The sequence below is a fragment of the Nanorana parkeri genome, unplaced genomic scaffold (assembly GCF_000935625.1).
Source record: "Nanorana parkeri isolate BGI_ZX_2015 unplaced genomic scaffold, ASM93562v1 scaffold881, whole genome shotgun sequence".
Classification (NCBI taxonomy): domain Eukaryota; kingdom Metazoa; phylum Chordata; class Amphibia; order Anura; family Dicroglossidae; genus Nanorana; species Nanorana parkeri.
In genome coordinates, this window is record NW_017307149.1 from 551,492 (window position 1) to 568,832 (window position 17,341).

The following is a 17,341-nucleotide window of genomic DNA, read 5'->3' on the forward strand; positions in this document are numbered from 1 at the left end:
GCTTCTAGATAGGCAGAGCCAGCTGTCAATCACGCAGCTGGGTGGATCCAGACAGAAATGTCGGGATCCGTCCCGGCTGCGGCGGTCTCAGTATACCGCGAGCTACAGCTCACGGTATACTGAGCTTTGGGTCACGCTAGTTTGTGTCCTCCTGTGACCCTGGGGAAAACTATGGGGAAAAGCACTGACCCCATAGTTCTCCTTTAAGAAGCTTATGTACTTTTTCAAGTTGCAGGAGTTTTGCTACAAGTTACAGGGGCCACTTAAAACAATGGGATTGCTCCTGTTGAGAATTGTAGCGCTTAGGCATGCAAGCTACAAAACGCTCAGGTGTAAATGGGGCCTTATTGTCTGATTTTGGCTTTGCTCTTTTTCGACAATTGAGTAACTGTGGCTAAGAAAGAGTTAGTGTATATGTAACTGCAAAGTGGGACTTCCTTTATGCAGCCTTGTTAAAGTAAATAATGTAATACAGTGTTACATGCCAGTCTAGGACACATTATTTCCTTCCATCTCCTTTCCCTGTTAGTAGTTTTCTATGATTATTGGCTTGCCGCCAAGTCCGCATTCAAGGCTAGGCTGCATAACTGATGAAGAAATATGATGCCTTCTGTAACGTAGAGAGTAAAAAGGACACCTGTTTTGTTCTTTGGGGGTATCCTGTTGTTTCTCTGAGGCTGTTTGATATTTTCACAGTCATTTAAGGAGCATTAGGAGTTCAGGAAATCTAACAATTTTAAATGGAGTTTCAGCGCTAGCAATCTGAATGAGCGTAACCTATTTTTTTTTACCCTCTCATTCAAAGCAAAGCTTTTAAACAGCAAACCGTATCAAGGGCACATTAAGGGTATGCATTACAAAGCAAATGCATGATACATAAAATAACTGAAGTTATATTATATGTACTCTATTGTCTCTTAGCAAAGTCAGGAAAGCATTAAAATATTGCATTTAAAGTGCATTGCTAGCCAAAACGTTTTTTTTTCTGTGGCGAATGGTTAGAATACTTTTCAATAATTTGTGGTTGTGTATTATTATTATTATGCAGGATCTATATAGCGTCAGCAGTTTTCACAGCGCTTTACAGTATAAGGAAGACATTACAATACAATTCAAGACAAGATGGTAAGGAGGGCTCAGCCCCTGAGGGCTTACAATCTAAAAGGGAGGGGGAAGTGATACATGAGGAGGTAGCTGTGTGGGGATGAATTGTTTGAGAATGTGATGGTTCAGTGGTTAAGAAGAGGTGGGATATGTCCTGGTTAGGAAGATTCACCGTCTCTAGTTATCCTGGCAACAACCGTTACCTGGACAGAAAGATAACAAAAATCAAAATTTAACAAAATTAGACTGCAAAAATGGCAGGGAAAGGTTTTGGTAACAAATGTCCAAGAAGGGACTTTTTCCTCTTACTTACTGCCATGTCCCCAGGACAGGAAGTTAGGAGAAATCTTACCATTAAGACTCCGCAAAAAAAAAATGGTTTCTGCTGATAGTTCAGAGCCGTACAGCAGCTAAGAAGAATCGGCCAAGTATTGTCAGGATCCACCCCGGCTGCTTAAGTGACAGCTGGATCTGCCTTTTAGAAACAGAGCCAGCTGTGTCCCGCTCCTTCCTCTGTCTGTCCCTCTTTACAGGAGAACTATGGGGTTAGGGCTTTTCCCCATAGTTCTCCTCAGGATAACGGGAGGACACAAACTAGCGTCCTCCCATCACCCTAGGCTCAGTATACCGCGAGCTAAGACACCGCAGCTGAAGCGGATCCCGACAATTATGTCTGGATCCGCCCAGCTGCGTGAGTGACAGCTGGCTCTGCCTATCTAGAGGCAGAGCCAGCTGTACCCTCCCCCGTCCGTTCCGCCAGTCAGCGCTGGAGGATCGGAGCGGGGAGGGGTGGAATCCAGTCCCTCCCCTGTCACGGGAGAGCCGTGACAGGATCGAGAAGTGAGCGAACGCGGTATGTGTTCCCTCACTTCTCGATCTACTGAGCCGACCTGTGACAGTCTCATTGTCACAGGTCAGCAAGAACTATGAGGTGAGTGAAAAGCACTCACCTCATAGTTCTCCTTTAAGCACTAGAGGAACAGAAAATGGAAGGGGGAATCCATGCAGTGGTGGGGGGAGTAACTGGCAGTCACTGCTTTCTGCAGGGTAGAAGACACCGAGAGCTGACTGGCCAGTGGTCTATGATTGCTAAGCTCTTGATCATCATAACTTTATGCATATATTTTACTCTCCCCACACTTCTTCTTTAACCTATATACAGCATAGCTGTAGTTTATGCAGTGTGTAAAGATTCACTATGAAAACATGTCTGGTTTTAGACACTTTTCAAAATTATCATTTGGAAGAGGAAAACAATGAACCTTTTAAAGAGGTTTTTTCAAATTTTAATATTTTATTTTTTTAGAAACTTTTTCATTTTTTTAAATTAATTTTTATTTATTAATTCAATTTTTATTAAATATTTTTATTTTTTACTTTACTTTTAGGGGCTTCGGGGAAATATTGGGGGTCTAAACAGACCCCTGATATTTCCCTTTAAAAATAGAAAAAGAGATTGAGGACACAGAGTCCTCAATCTCTTTTTCTGTGTCCCCTGTTATCAATGAACAGGAATCCTTTATGAGTGTTCCTGTTCATTGATAACATGGTATGTTTACTATAACTACAATTATGAATGAACAGGAGGAGATGTAGATCACTCCCATTCATTCATACACTGTCATAGGAGGCTGCAAGAGGAGAGCCCAGCCTCCTGTGACAGCGCTGGCTGTCTCCGCCCCCACACCGCTCTGCTGCACTGTGATAGGCAGCCGAGCGGTGTGGGAGGAAAGACACCGGCCACTCACAGCGCTCGTCCCGCAGCGCTCGGCCGGCTGTCATTTTCTCTCTGATTCCTTTCATCCCCGCTGGGCACTGCTCTGTGTCCCAGCGGGGATGAAAGGAATCACGGCCGCGCGGACAAAACGGCAGGAAAATGTCACTTTCGTCATTTAGCCGAAAGTGCCATTTTCGGCCGGCGCCCACCCTTCACTTTTCGCCCGGGGCCCGCGCCCCTGCTGCCCCCCGGTTGTTACGCCACTGTACTAATGTGTTATTTTAGTTTGGCAGGACACTTGAACCAGATATCAAGTGAGGGTGATTCACAACTGGGTTTAGAGTTTGGAAGAAAAGCCTATTAATCTACTTTTATTACCTTGCCTAGAAAGCCCAGTACAATTACAACTAAGGATATTCAGATACCAGTTCAGATACCAGTGCCGATACTTGGCATTTTTATGAGAACTACCAGGGTTGCAGCTGGGACCTGGCTCTGGCGCTCCACCACTGTCCTGAAATCATTAGTCTGTATTGTTTTAGAAAAACTGTCACATGACAATAAACAAAAATGTATCAGGACTTGTATCTGTGAGTACTTGGGCAAGTATCAGTACTTGTTCTTTGAAAACTGGTATCTGTGTATCTCTTATATATATTTATAAAAACGAATCATACAATAAAACAGAGATGTACAAATCCCAGGAGCTCCGTGTGCTCCTTACACATGACAGCTGCCTCCTAACGTTTTAATTTTTCTCTAGTCTAGTCTTGGAGCTGGAAAAGTATCTGTACTTGTACCGAGTACGTTACTTGCTATCTGAACATGCCTAATTACAACTATACAAAGAGTTACTATGTGTCAACTTCACGAAACAGAAAACTCAATTTATATTATTTGAGGTGTGTAGTCTGCGTGTGAAGATTGTGCAGCAAAATTACAGTAGTCTGGAAGGGAACATCATTATAATCCCTGCATGAGGATGGCCACATGTACTCTGTAAAGCAATGCATATACATGTCAGCACTATACAAAATGTGAAACAAGTAACACCCCTCCTGCTACAGCCATAAAGCTGTCCTGCTTTTGCAACATAAGGAATAGCTGGAGAAAATATGATGAGCACATTTCTGGAAAATACTAAGAACACATTGTTTTTGTATATTTTACAACTCAATTGTTTTCTATTGCCTCTGTAACCAAAGTGGCATAATGCCAATAGATTTATGACCTGTGTAAATAATATCTTTGTCAGTTTGTGTGTCATATTTTGGTTCTATTGTTTCTTTTCAGTTATAATTGTAATTTCTTTCCTTACAGAGATGACTGCACATGTCAATGCCACTTCAGGAAGCAGCAGTGCAAATAAAGCACCAATTAGTAAGTCTTCACATGTCCTTCTCCACCACATTATGCAGGGCAACACGATTCCTCTTGGTTATCCTCAAGGCATTGATGTTCATGAATGTTAATGGAAGGGTTTTTTTTCCTTAAGAGAATTGTTAGTTTCCCTAACTAAATTTCAGCTTACGAGCCCTGAGGATTCTATCTACTTGATTGTGTTGCTCTGTTTTGTAGAGAGTATACATTTTGTTTGAGTGTAAGCTTTCTGTATCCAGATTCAATTTATTTGGAAAAAAATAATAGAACAAAACAATAAGCTCATTCATGTACAGTATGTAGTAGCAACTCAATGCAACTTATAAAAAGGTCATGAAGGAGTCTCCACTTTCAGCAAAACTAGCATGACCCTCACTTTTCTTTAGGATACAGTATTTGGCTGACTGAATGCTGACAAGTGAGTTACAATGGTTTTAATGCTGAACCATTGCAAATGACGGTTGTGATTTAAGTACCACATTTTACCCGCAGGTCATGCTGTAGTTAAACTTTAAAGGATATCTCCAGATAAAAAAATAACTATCTCCTGTGTAAAGGACCTTTACCAGAAAGATAAAGGAAATATTAAAATATGTATGTTGAGTAATTTTAAAAGACCGTGTGCCATCAAGCCAAAGAGGCATGCACAGGACTTGCTTTCAGAGGCACTAAGTGAAGTTAATGGTGTTGTGACTTGCAGGATCAGCAAGAACTGTTTGAGCATGTGGAGAATGTAAGTCAGAGCCATAAGGTTAAAGAGCAATGTTGTGCCAATGCTCCTGTAAGGTGCCAGTTAAGCAATCTGTTATTGACACATCTGTTGCCTTGAGGGTGATACCTCAACAGAGGGAGAGGTTTTTCAAAAGAGGAACAGCGAAACAGATTATGAGACATGTTGGCTATCAGATTGCAGCTCAGTTCATAAATTCCCCCTATGCTGATTAGAATTAGCAGTGTTTCCATACAAAGCATGCCATGACTGCTTACTAATTGGTGCTTTTGAGTGGACATCTCTCAAATCTTTACCTGTGTTAGATCTCTGCATGACTTTTGCAGTTGACTGCTTGGGACTGCAGACACACAGGTCACAAATACATGCAAAACCAACCAAAAAATCCTCTCAACTGTGAGACAGCTGAATTTGCACCCAACATGCACTTGATTCTTCAGGTAACTTGTTTGATAAACCTTTGTCTGAGTTTTCTAAGACTCTTTGCGCAAATATTTCTTCTGCCTGGTTTTCCTTTAAAAAATCTGTAATAAATCCTGTCACACATACTGTGCCCGTGTACAGGTCTTGTATACATTTTTTGCCACATACTATGTCTGGAACCCCACAGCTACTTCACCTCTCCTATTTAGAATTCTGGTAGAAGTAAGAGCAGGAAAACACCCATTGGAATGCGGAAATAACAGTTGCCCTTTAATAAGTGTTCAATAATGAGCGATAAGGGAACAAAATATCCAGTGGCTTCAGTGACAAATACATTCTGGCTCTGATGGAACATTTATTTTGTTTAAGCATTAAATTGTTGTTGAAAGTAAAGCATTTCATAGATCATTCAAGTTGGAAATAAAATTCCCATTTTGGTGTTTTTCGCGATAGTTATGTGAACACTAAGATCATGAATTTCTTGGAAAAACCGTTAAAAGATTTGACCACATATAGCCAGCTTAAATGTTAATGATGGGTTTATATATAATGCTCCATTTCTTACTGTATATTTAGCTGAGCCACTGAAGAAAATTATAGCTGTATTAAGCTTCTTCTTTATAGAAATAGATCTCTTGCTTGTTGTTATCACCAAGTAATTCCACTTTCTTCAGTTTCCCCAGATCCAATTACTTTTTAAGCCATGCTCATCCTCATCATTCTCCGACTTATGTCTGTTCCTCTGGTCAATGGAGCAGATCGATATCACACATGGACAAGAATTAATGAGTTTCTCTATTCAGGGAAAAGTTACAGAAAGTTTCTGGTCCTTCCAGTGTTCTCAATACAAAGTAGACAATAGATTTTCTTACCCATAACCATTTCCCAGATTAATTAATGGTGTTTCTAGCGCTGTCGATAAAAAGTCATTACATCCTGTGGCTGTAGCTTTGCATAGCATAGTTAGATTTACTGGTTCAGTAGATGCTGTTATTTTTTTGCTAGGAATTAAAAAAGACGAGGGTGCCATGTGGAAGCTTCTGAACTCAAATGCAAATTTTGGCATTTCATAAATTCGAGCACCTGCACACCCACATTGCATTCCACAATGCCTAACAACTGGTTACATCTCAATGTATAAGCTCAGCAAGGACCTGTGCCAAGATGAAGTAACGCCCATAAGCTTACATGGGCCTTACATTATCCAATCAAAAGACTGAAGATGCCGAATCCAGGAGAAGATAAAAGCGACGGAGGAGAGCATTGACAATGCAGTACTGGAGGGGATCACTGGCAAAGTAAGTCTGCCATAATATGCTACTATGCTGTGCATGTTACCAGATTATGGCACACACCTCCTGGGCGCCTACTATTACAATTTTGTGCTGGTTGTTTACTACTGCTTTAAGTGAGTGCCCCTAGGCCTGAGAGATTGGGAGAATGATGTTAACATTGGGAGAATGGTGTTATCAGGCCACTGCCAGTAGAAGGAGTGCATATCCTTAGTCTACCGCTTCCCTAATGATCACTTGCTGGGGTCAACGTAACATAGGGGGACTGATGTGTGAGACAGGATCTTCCAGTCCTGTATGCCACTGAAGCAGAGGGACTTGTAGTTCTTGTAGTGGAATACAAGTGCAGTGACGTCCCTGCATTTATAGTAGGCATGCATCGATACCGGTATTTCGGTACCGAGTACGAGTACCGATATTTATTTTTTTTGTAGTCGCCGATACCGAATACCAAGTACCGGAAGTCCCATTCAGGAAGCCAGGCGGCGTGTAATGACTCGCTTCCCGATTATCAAGGAAGCCGTCCCCAAAGCATGGAGCCGGCTTGCTGGCCAATCATGGAAGCCGGGCGCTTAAGTGATTTAATCAGCATTTGAAAGAGCTTATAAACCTTTTTACTTTATTATCCCTTTAAGATAATGAGCCATTTATCAGACTACATACGGTACAAATCCACCCAGTGGAATACCTCTTGGGTAGTGAAAATATAGCATTGAAAGCAAAGTTATTTTAAGATCAAGATCTGTTATATTCTGCCTAACCAGAATCACAGTTTGCACTGTTTAGCACTATTGGTAATATTACTTGTAGAATGGCACAAGGTCTGTATTTGATCCACTTTCACCCAGAGAATACTAGGCTAAGATGCTGTACTGTGTCTACCAGGCCCTTTAACATGTTACCATAGCACAGCAGATGTTTTTATAAGGTTACATGATGTATCTAGACACAGAGGCTTCCTAAGAACATCCAGAAGCAAATATCTCCCGTGCAAGCTCTAACCTATGAATAATAAATGTAAGTTAGTTTCCTTTTTGAAAGCTAAAAATACTTTTTGTATACACATAGCACTGAGGCATTGTGAGTTTGCTGGGTTTTTTTTAAAGGAATAGCATATTCTTGATAATTTATTGGTTATAATACATTCCTTAACCTGACCGCCTGGTATAAATTATTATGCAAAATGTAATTGGTCTAACTTGGCATGCACATGCCATATCTGACTAGCCCATGGGGATCCTGTAAAGTACTGTAGTAGTGCTGGCTGCAATCTTCAGATGCTAGTACTGCCACTGTGCTGTGCAGCCTCGGAGAACTCATGGGGCCACTTACATGGCACAGCCATTCAAAGAATGCCTAGAATTTTTATGATTGAATACAAGGCGTTTCTTCTCCAATCCCTAATTGGACAAGGGGCAGATTGTGGCATCAGCGCCCCTCATCTTCAATATTTTAGCTTTAAACATAACTCTTTTTATGTAGCTGAGAAAAACTTGTTTTTTAGGAGTTGTTTTGACCCCATTTATATATCATAGATAAACTGGAAGTTCCATACTTGCTGTCAAAGCAAAAATGGTCACATTGATTTGATAAAGTACACCTTCAGCCTTATTAAGTGCAAGGAACAGAGTAGAGTACCTCATAGTAACCATTCACAATTAATTTTCTGGAAACCTCAGCAATACAATATGGATTCTGATTGGCATTTTGCTCCTTGCACTATTTTATTAAATATGCTCGTTGGTGTACAAAAAACAATTGGCAATTGAAATCATTGTACTCGCATTCACTGGAATTGTAACAAGCAGCCTCATATGTGATAACACTTGGTTTTCTGAGAAATGTTACAAAATGTCCGGCCATTGACAGGAGCTGCAGTTCATTAGTCACCAAAGAACTCAGTGAATACAAGACACACTCTGATTGGAAAAGTGGTGCTGATAGCACAATCCGCCCTCATCCAATCAGAGAACACCTTGTATTAATTGATGGAAATATTAGCCATTATCTAAATGGTCACTATGTCAAATGAGTGACCTCCTGTGTTTTCGGAGCAGAGGGGAAGGCGGTCAGCACAGCAGCAGTCCAGGCACCCAAAGATTGTGGCCAGTACTGTAGTAGCTCCGGCTACTAAGGTGCTTTACAGGATCCCCAGCGGCCGATCAGGTATGACATAAGCATACTTATATTGGGCCAAGTTGGACCATAGTAAGTATGCAAATGAATGCATACTTAGGGTTCAGTATTAATATCGCTGTAACAGGCAACTCTACTACCATTACTTTAGGCTGCAGGATAGTTTGTTTTAGTGATAGCTAATTGGATCTCAAACAGTGGATCCACTTATTTTTCTGTGACACAAAAGTGCCAGGTGTTTTAGATATTTAAATGTATTCCTTTTTGGATAAAAAACATAATTGCATAGCTCATATGGCTCAATATGCAGTACGCTCCAGGTCCTATCCTATAACAGAGTCCTATAAATCTATTATGAGGTTCTGTGTCTGAATCTGTTATGATTACTTAGGAGCTGAAAGGCAGTGTGTGTTTATATTCGCAATTGTCAGACTTGAGAGGTCCTCTCACCCTGATTCTTGGCACCAATAGTCATCCTTAGACAAACTACTGTAAGTACAATTAAGTAAGGGGATGCATCTTAATCTGTCACAGGGAATCCAGCAGAACACAAATTTGAGAATGCAAGTTTAGGTTCTTGCATAAGCCCATTGGTGACTGATTCTATAGGGTATAAATAAATGTATTTACTTCCAGCATCTGATAGATGTGCTTAAAATCATTTAACCATTTAACCTAACATTTAACATATTTTGTATGTTGGTTAGTTTTGGCCACAAGCCATCCAAAAATATGTCAGGTTTGTATTGAGTCTGTGTGCTCGTTAAAAATGGAGGAAAGGGGAGGTATGTAGGTGAAGTCTAATGAGGAAGTGAATTTAGGTTGGGTATTTCCATGGAACTGGCATGCAGGTGTCACAGAGGATGCAGAAAAGCAAAATCTAAAAAGTCACGTCACCATAGAATATAACCAGGATCTTGATCACAAGAGTATGTGCATTCCTACATGACCATACAGAAATGTGTTATATGTAAATCCAGCACTCAGGACTAGTGAAAACATCCATTACGCATCTTTTCCATTGCAATATAAGCTTTGGGGAAAGGGGTCAGTCTTGGCAACTGAGAACAATCAATCAATCTGACAATATTTGATTCTCCACTCTACAGTATGTGAATGGCCTGATACATTTTACCCCATGAATGAAAAGTGTACGATAGGAAAATTATTTTCATTATACATAGCAATCAGCCAGATTCTGTTTCTATGTCTCTAGGGCAGATAAGTAAATTAAAGAGAAAAACGTGCTGCATTTTATGGAAAACACTGTTCTTTTTAGAGGATTTTCAGTCAATCGGTTGTTTTAAAATGATCCAACAAGCAGCTCCAGGGCTGTTACCGCACGTGAAGCTGCTTATTCTGGCACAACGCTACCCAAGTGATTCAAAGCAAATGGGTTTTCCGAGACTCGGCTGCAAAAGTCAAACAGCTCTGAGGATTGTAGTAGCTTCCAAACTGCTAAGCGGTTGATTTGAAGCAGCTGATTGGAGGGGGTACAGGCAGGGATCCCCTTATAGTTGGTGACAGGGGCATACACACAAGGTATCCACTTTCTGTTTAAAAATGTAAACTCTCTTTAGGATACTATCGTGTGTTGAGGCATAGACCGGTCTTTTCTTTCTTTTTTTCTGATCTAACAGAAAAGTAGGATGTTGTTTTAAAATGAGGAGCTCTTAAAGTCCACTAAGTATAACCAGGTAAGGTTGTTACTTCCTATCCTTACAGTGAAAGAGAAGCATAATTTTCATCCACTAAAATGATGGCATTGATTTGTCAATCCCTACACTGGCTTCCAATAGCCCAAAGGATAACATTCAAAATATTAACAACCACTTACAAAGCCATCCACAACTCTGCCCCTGGCTAAATCTGAAACCTGGTCTCAGAGTATCACCCTAACCATCCCCTCCGCTCTTCAAAAGACCTTCTGCTTTCGACCTCCCTCGTCAAATCGTCCCATGCTCGCCTCCAGGACTTCACTAGAGTCTCTCCCATCCTATGGAACTCTTTATCCCAACCTGTCCGTCTATCTCCCACTCTGACTGCCTTTAGGCGATCCCTTAAGACTCATCTCTTCAGGGACGCCTATCCCACCTCAACCTAACCACTGAACTATCACTTTCTCAAACAATTCATCTCCACACAACTACCTCCTCGTGTATCACTTGCCCCTCCCTTTTAGATTGTAAGCCCTCACGGCACGGTATTTAGGGTGCAGGAGTGGCTCCAGCTAGATATAGCACCCTTATTACCAGATTATAAAGCTCTGGCTTACAATACTGAATCCTTAGGGCCGTACTACTGCTAAACTGCTTTTAGATTGTAAGCCCTCAGGGGCTGGGCCCTCCTTACTATCTTGTTTTGAATTGTATTGTGTTTGTAATGTCTTCCTTATATTGTAAAGCGCTGCGGAAACTGTTGGCACTATATAAATCCTCTATAATAATAAACAGTTTACAGAGCCGTTCACCGTTCAAATATCAGTAAACATTTTTCATTTTTTTTACTGTAATTAAAGTTATGTTAGAGTCAAAAGGATTTTAAGCTATTTCAAATGCTGATTAAATCTCTTACAATGGATGATGCTCCTTGATGTTTAAAAGTTTAAGTTTCCTGCAGAATCAGCTGGTCCCCTGAGCACTGGTCCTGACTTCCTGTTTTAGAGCGACTCCTTTCTCACGCAGAGTGCTACGGAGTCACCCTTGTGCATGCTAGTAACCTGTGTGTGTATCCACAAAGACACAGACACAGCATATCAAGCTACTCCTCTCCCTCCTGGCCCCCTCTCCGCCGTTCTCCTAGCTAGTGAATGAACAGTTGCTGAAGTCTGCACTGTCCTTTGTGACCTTCTACTGGACAGGAAGTTCAGGGATGCTGAGCTGAGAGACTTGGAAGCAGCGGTTCAGAAACACGATGATTGTAAGTGTTTGGCCGAAAATGTAAGGCAATGCTTTACTGGATATTGTAGATTTGTTTGATCTGTATTTATTATTGAAAAAAAGTTTTGAGACTTTAATACTAATTTAAATCAATTTAAATGATCTGATTGTATTATCGCATTATGGCCACTAGATGGCATTAAAGGAACATAGGAAATAAATATTTATTTTGTTGTATGGCCACTAGATGCATATATTTGCACAAGGTGAACGTTCACAGATATTCGCAGACCAATCGGCCTCGCAAAATGTTAATATATAAACCCCTTTGTGACTGTCGTCCCCTCCCTCCACTATGGAATTTCCAATTGGATCATGTGAGAAAACGTTTTTTTGCTTTTTTTTGGGATTTAGGCTTCATCAACTATTGCATGTCTCTGTTTCTTTTTCTTTTTTTTTCATGATTTATTTATTAATTCATTAATTTATCTATTTTTCTTCCTTTTTTTCGCATGTGTGCCACTGATTCATAAACAGTACGTGTATATTGGCATTATGTTACACATGGCCAGTTTTAATACACATAAAGCTTAGCGGAGTCCTTAAATAATGACCACCAGCTTGTCTCGGCACAAATTAAACATAACAGAAATGCGCATACTTAATTAATGCCTTCTACAAAAACGTATAAATCAGTTAATGGCGCTCTCATGCCATTCGTCTTATGAAATTAAAGCTAAAGAAAATATTTGTGTCTCTCGGTTTTAGTAGATCTTTTTTTTTGTGACTGAACCCACTTCATTATACTTATCCTAACCTTTTACTCTGAGCAATGTTCGATGCATCCCTGAGGTATCAGTGCACAGAGTGAAGTTGTAAAATGATACACACCGACTACTATAAGTTATAGGTTGGGGGGTCCAGGACAGCAAACACAGGATCACATTGCAGAAATGTCCCGCACATGCTGCTGCGAAACGCCGTCCGGCCACTGTAAACATCCACAACCTGTACTGCCGACCCTAAGGACCGAATCTGATGAGTGACATCTTATTTGTTCCTGTCTTTCCAATTATCTATTCAAGTTTCCTGAAATTCTGTCCTTTTAGTGTTAATACCAGTAGAATTAATTAGAGCTAAATAAGTAAAATAGTATTTGTTATAAGAGGGAAAAGGAAAATGTACAATGCGGGAGAATGGAATGTTAGCACACACAGTCTTAAGTTCACAGTTTCACATTCATCACATCATTTTCCATTTCCTTTAAAGTTCTGTACACGTAGTGTATATAAAACCACATTCCCCACCCCCTGATGGGAGTCATTAATTTAACTTCACCAATGAACAGCCCTTATACAATAGATTATTCACTTTGAAAAAAAAGGCTTTTAATCCGCACTCAGTGGTAGGACATATTTCGCAAGTATTATGCAAAATTTACTCAGTTCACCCAAACAATTTTGGTAGATGCCAGATAGATAAACCAAAGTTTTTTTTCCATCTCTCTGGGACTGTGGAGGAAAGATCTTTTCTAAGTTCTAGTTCTCTAGCAACAGCCATTAAGAGGTGGTCAACTCTTGTTCTTTAATTGTACATCATGGATGAATAATAACAAAGCTTCTTCTTATCCCCTGAAGGGAGAGTCCATCCAAATGTGTTATTTTTCTATTTAAATGGAAATTGGTGGGGTAAGTCAGTTCTTGTCTTCTTATATATCCAGCAGTGAGATGTCCCTGCCAAAATTTCAATTCTGTTCCATTCCACCTAGAATTTTTGAGTTTTTCTTCCTACTTTGGCGCTGTCACGTACCTGGTAAGAGCCTGAGATGACGAGGGAGGCCTCCCTTGCTTCTCTTGTCAAAACACCGCTGGCAATGGTGGACAGAGGGTGTAGGGACATCAGAGGGGCACGAGTGCCTGATGAAGTGGATACACCCGGAGCTGGAGATGCACGTGGACCAGTCTGAAGGAAGATGATGGCAGTCACTTCCTAGAATATGAAAAAAACGAAAACTTGCCGCACTCCTTACCGGGACTCCCCACAAAAAGACGGGTGCTTGAAATGAATGCGGATGACGCCGCCACACATAGACAAAAAGGAAGATGTCACCAGCACTCCAACAACAATAATAACAGCAATTAGATGCTCATTTATTGACAGATGCTGTCTCTCACTGGCAAGCGCTTTCGGGGCCACACAGGGTCCCCTTCGTCAGGCTCAGAGACGACAGTGCAGAGATATCAGATAGTCGTTTATATAGACATACCTATCAGTGAGTGAAAAACATGACACACCCATACCCAAAGACATCATCAATTCCAGCCAGATACCGTTAAAGGAGAACTATGGGGTCAGTGTTTTTCCCCATAGTTCTCCTTAGGGTAACACTGCAAAGCCACTTGTCAAAAATCCACGCATGCGCTGTGCATGCCTCGTCAGTACAAACTGTCTATAGGGTTTAATAGAGAATACAGAGTGTGGGCTGACTTAAAATACTGTTTTAAAACAGCTCTATTGCTGATATCTTGTTGGAACTGGAACAGTTGAGTATATGATTGGGAAGCTTCAATATAAGTAAGAGAAACACACAAACATACAGTAAGTACATTTAATGTGATATTAAACGCAAGAGGTTTTTAAGCTATTCTCAAATGCTGATTAAATCACTTACAATGGATGCTGCTTCTTGATGTTTAAAAGTTTTAGCTTCATGTAGAATCAGCTGGTCCCCTGAGCACTATCCCTGATATCCTGTTTTAGGGTGGCTCCTTTCCCTTGCAGAGTTCTGTGGAGCCACCCGTGTGTGGGCTGGTAAGCTGTTCAAAATCCAATTTTCTGTTCGCTGTGTCCCCACAAACACAGAGGCACAACAGGGCAAGCCAATGCTCTGCTTGATGCTCCCCATGCATCTTTCCTCCCTTCTCCAGGCGAGTATGTTACAAGCTGCTGGTGACCACTCTGTCCCTTGTGATCTTGTACTGGACAGGAAGTTCAGGGAATTTGAGCTGAGAGAGTTGGAGCTGTTTCCGAAATATGATGACCCTTAGTGCTTGGGCAAAAATTAGAAGAAATACTTTGCTGGACAATGTATATTTGTTTGGTTCATTATTGAAAATATGTTTGAGAGTTTAATACTACTTTAAGTAATGATCTTTTTTTTGCCGATATTTTAAATTCAAGCTTAGTGCAATAATGTAATATATGGATTGTTTTAGGAAGTGTAAAAAAAAATTATGCTTTTAGACGTGCATAATAATTATGCTTTGACAATGGAGTTGTGTGTTAAATGGCATTCTGATATCTGAATTTATTATCAGTGTAATTATGCCTGAAATGATCACATGTTAGATTCTAACTTACTCTAAATGAAAGGGCTTGAATGAGGAAAATGTAAAAACATTGTTAATAAAATGCTGAAGATAATATTCCAGCTGCATTTGCCAGCTGTGTCTACTAAATGTGTGTTCCTGAAGCTCCCATTCCATTAATCCTTTCTTTGTTGGAATAAATAGTTCATAGCTGGAAATTCAGGTAGAGTTTTTCAGAGATTAGAATTTCATGAGGCTGAACAGATTGATTTTTATATTTGTACCTGTTCTATTATTCTAGTTATCATTGTACTATTCATATAAAGAAATTTCATTTTAAGTAATCTAATTTTCCTTTTAGCTTTTTATTTAGATACATAAGTAAATAAAATCAGCGTTACAATCAATATTATCCAGTTTAATTATACGTTTCCTAATGATATATCTTCTAGCAAATTGAACAGGATAACATTTTGCATTCCTAGAAAAATCCCAAACGGTATGAATGTACAACTGTGTGCAGAGTTCAGTGTTTTGGGGACTGTAATTTACAGTATAGCACAGCATACCAAGTGCAGCAGCTGGGGGTTTGTAATGTATAGCAAAGCATATATACTGCAGTGGTGCAGAGTATGTAATATACATAACAGTGAGGTTAGGTTTACACCTAGGCGACTTGAGGCCACGAGGCAATGTCACCCCAGTCGCGCCTTTTTTTTAGCAATTAGAGAGTCCCAAAGCACTCCTGACCGAGACGCCCCATACAATGTTTGGGGGGGTTGCTGAAGTGGCTGCATATGGCGCCGCCAGCCGCCAAATACTTGCAAAACAGAAAAATGGTCACCAGCACTCCAGGTTTTCTTCAAAACGAAATCCTTTTATTCATTCTCACAGGTCATATCACCAAGCGTGGCAACGTTTCGGAACCTGTCCGGTCCCTTCATCAGGCAAACAAAAGGATTTCGTTTTGAAGAAAACCTGGGGTGCTGGTGACCATTTTTCTGTTTGCTTAGCAATTGCCGCGCGGATGTCACCCAATTGAAATCAGGGCCCGGCGGCATTCGCTGTGTGCACTAGCACACAATCGTGCGGCCCCGGGTGTCATGCAGTGTAGTGCAGGTGTGAACCTAGCCTGATTATGCTGATTTCAAGAAGCATATAAAATAATGTTAAGCATTTTTTTTCAGACACAGGTTGCAGTCAAGGAAACTGCGAGGACAGAAATAAGCGATCTGCCATTGTTGACTCACATTCCAGGCTCCTGCTGTTTTTTCCTTATTCCAGTTTCATTATCTAGTGAGTCTCTGACCAGGAGCAAGCATGCAGGACTGAAGATAGCCTAGAAGTTAACTTCATATTCTGTGGCACAGAATTTTGTGTGGAGTTGGGTGTTAAAGTGACATTAAACTCAGGAGTTAAATCTTAAAAATGCATTCTTGTACCTTAACCAAATTATAAAAAATGTACCTTATTTGTGTATCACTCGGCTGGAGATCCTCAAATCATCTCTGAATTGGTGCTGACACTGTCCTTCCTTCTGGAGGGGGGCTACTTTTGTTCCCCATGGTCCCTGTGTGTGTTGTAAAGTAGTCACCGCTCCAAGCTCACTCCCGTGATGGACTACAATCTCAATACAAATTAGTAAACAAAATGTGAGATTGTAGTCCATCACAGGAGCGAGCGTGGGGCAGTGACTACTCTACAACACACACAGGGATCATGGGGAACAAAAGTAGCCGCGCTCCAGAAGGAAGGACAGTGTCAGCACCAATTCAGAGATGATTGGAGGATCTACAGCCGAGTGGTACATAAATAAGATACATTTATGTTCATAGTTAAGGTATTTGAATGTATTTTTAAGATTTAACTCCTGCATTAAGTGTCACTATAACAAGGCTTAAACAGAACAGATGACAGTACCCTTGAAGAAAGAACATTCCTCTCCAGTAAACATATAGGACACAAATTGCACAATTTTGATGACAGGATATTCAATACTTAAGTCATACTAATAAAGGTTTTATCAGTGTATTTAGTCAAACAGTTCAACAGGGACTGTTGCCTCCATCAAAGGGACAAGAATACTTAAAATCCAGTTCAGCTGATTATTTCTAGCCATCAGTAAATGTTTCCAAATGGAAATGCCAGACTTCCTGTCACTTATCTTAATAAAAACACAACCAAGTGTGGTCAAATATTTTCCAATTTCCCCCACCTTCTATCTTAGTTAGATCTACTTTGATGCCCTTAAAACATTCTACAGCATTTCTGTCCTGTGGGATTGTATGCTCTGCTGTGGAATGCTATTATAATGGTAGGGCATACTGGGTTCCGGGATGTACAGCTGTTGTTCATTCACCAGTCATTAAAGA

The 17,341-nt window shown here is 40.5% G+C and overlaps 1 protein-coding gene across 1 annotated transcript in view; it reads right to left on the minus strand.

Moving 5' to 3' along the window:
* Positions 1-1,262: 1,262 nt before the first annotated feature.
* ARHGAP19 (Rho GTPase activating protein 19) overlaps positions 1,263-17,341 on the minus strand; it is an 80,308-nt gene continuing 64,229 nt past the window's right edge. The window contains exon 12 of the mRNA XM_018565731.1: positions 1,263-1,307. Within this exon, the coding sequence (XP_018421233.1) occupies positions 1,263-1,307 (45 nt within the window). The remainder of the gene's footprint in view (positions 1,308-17,341) is intronic.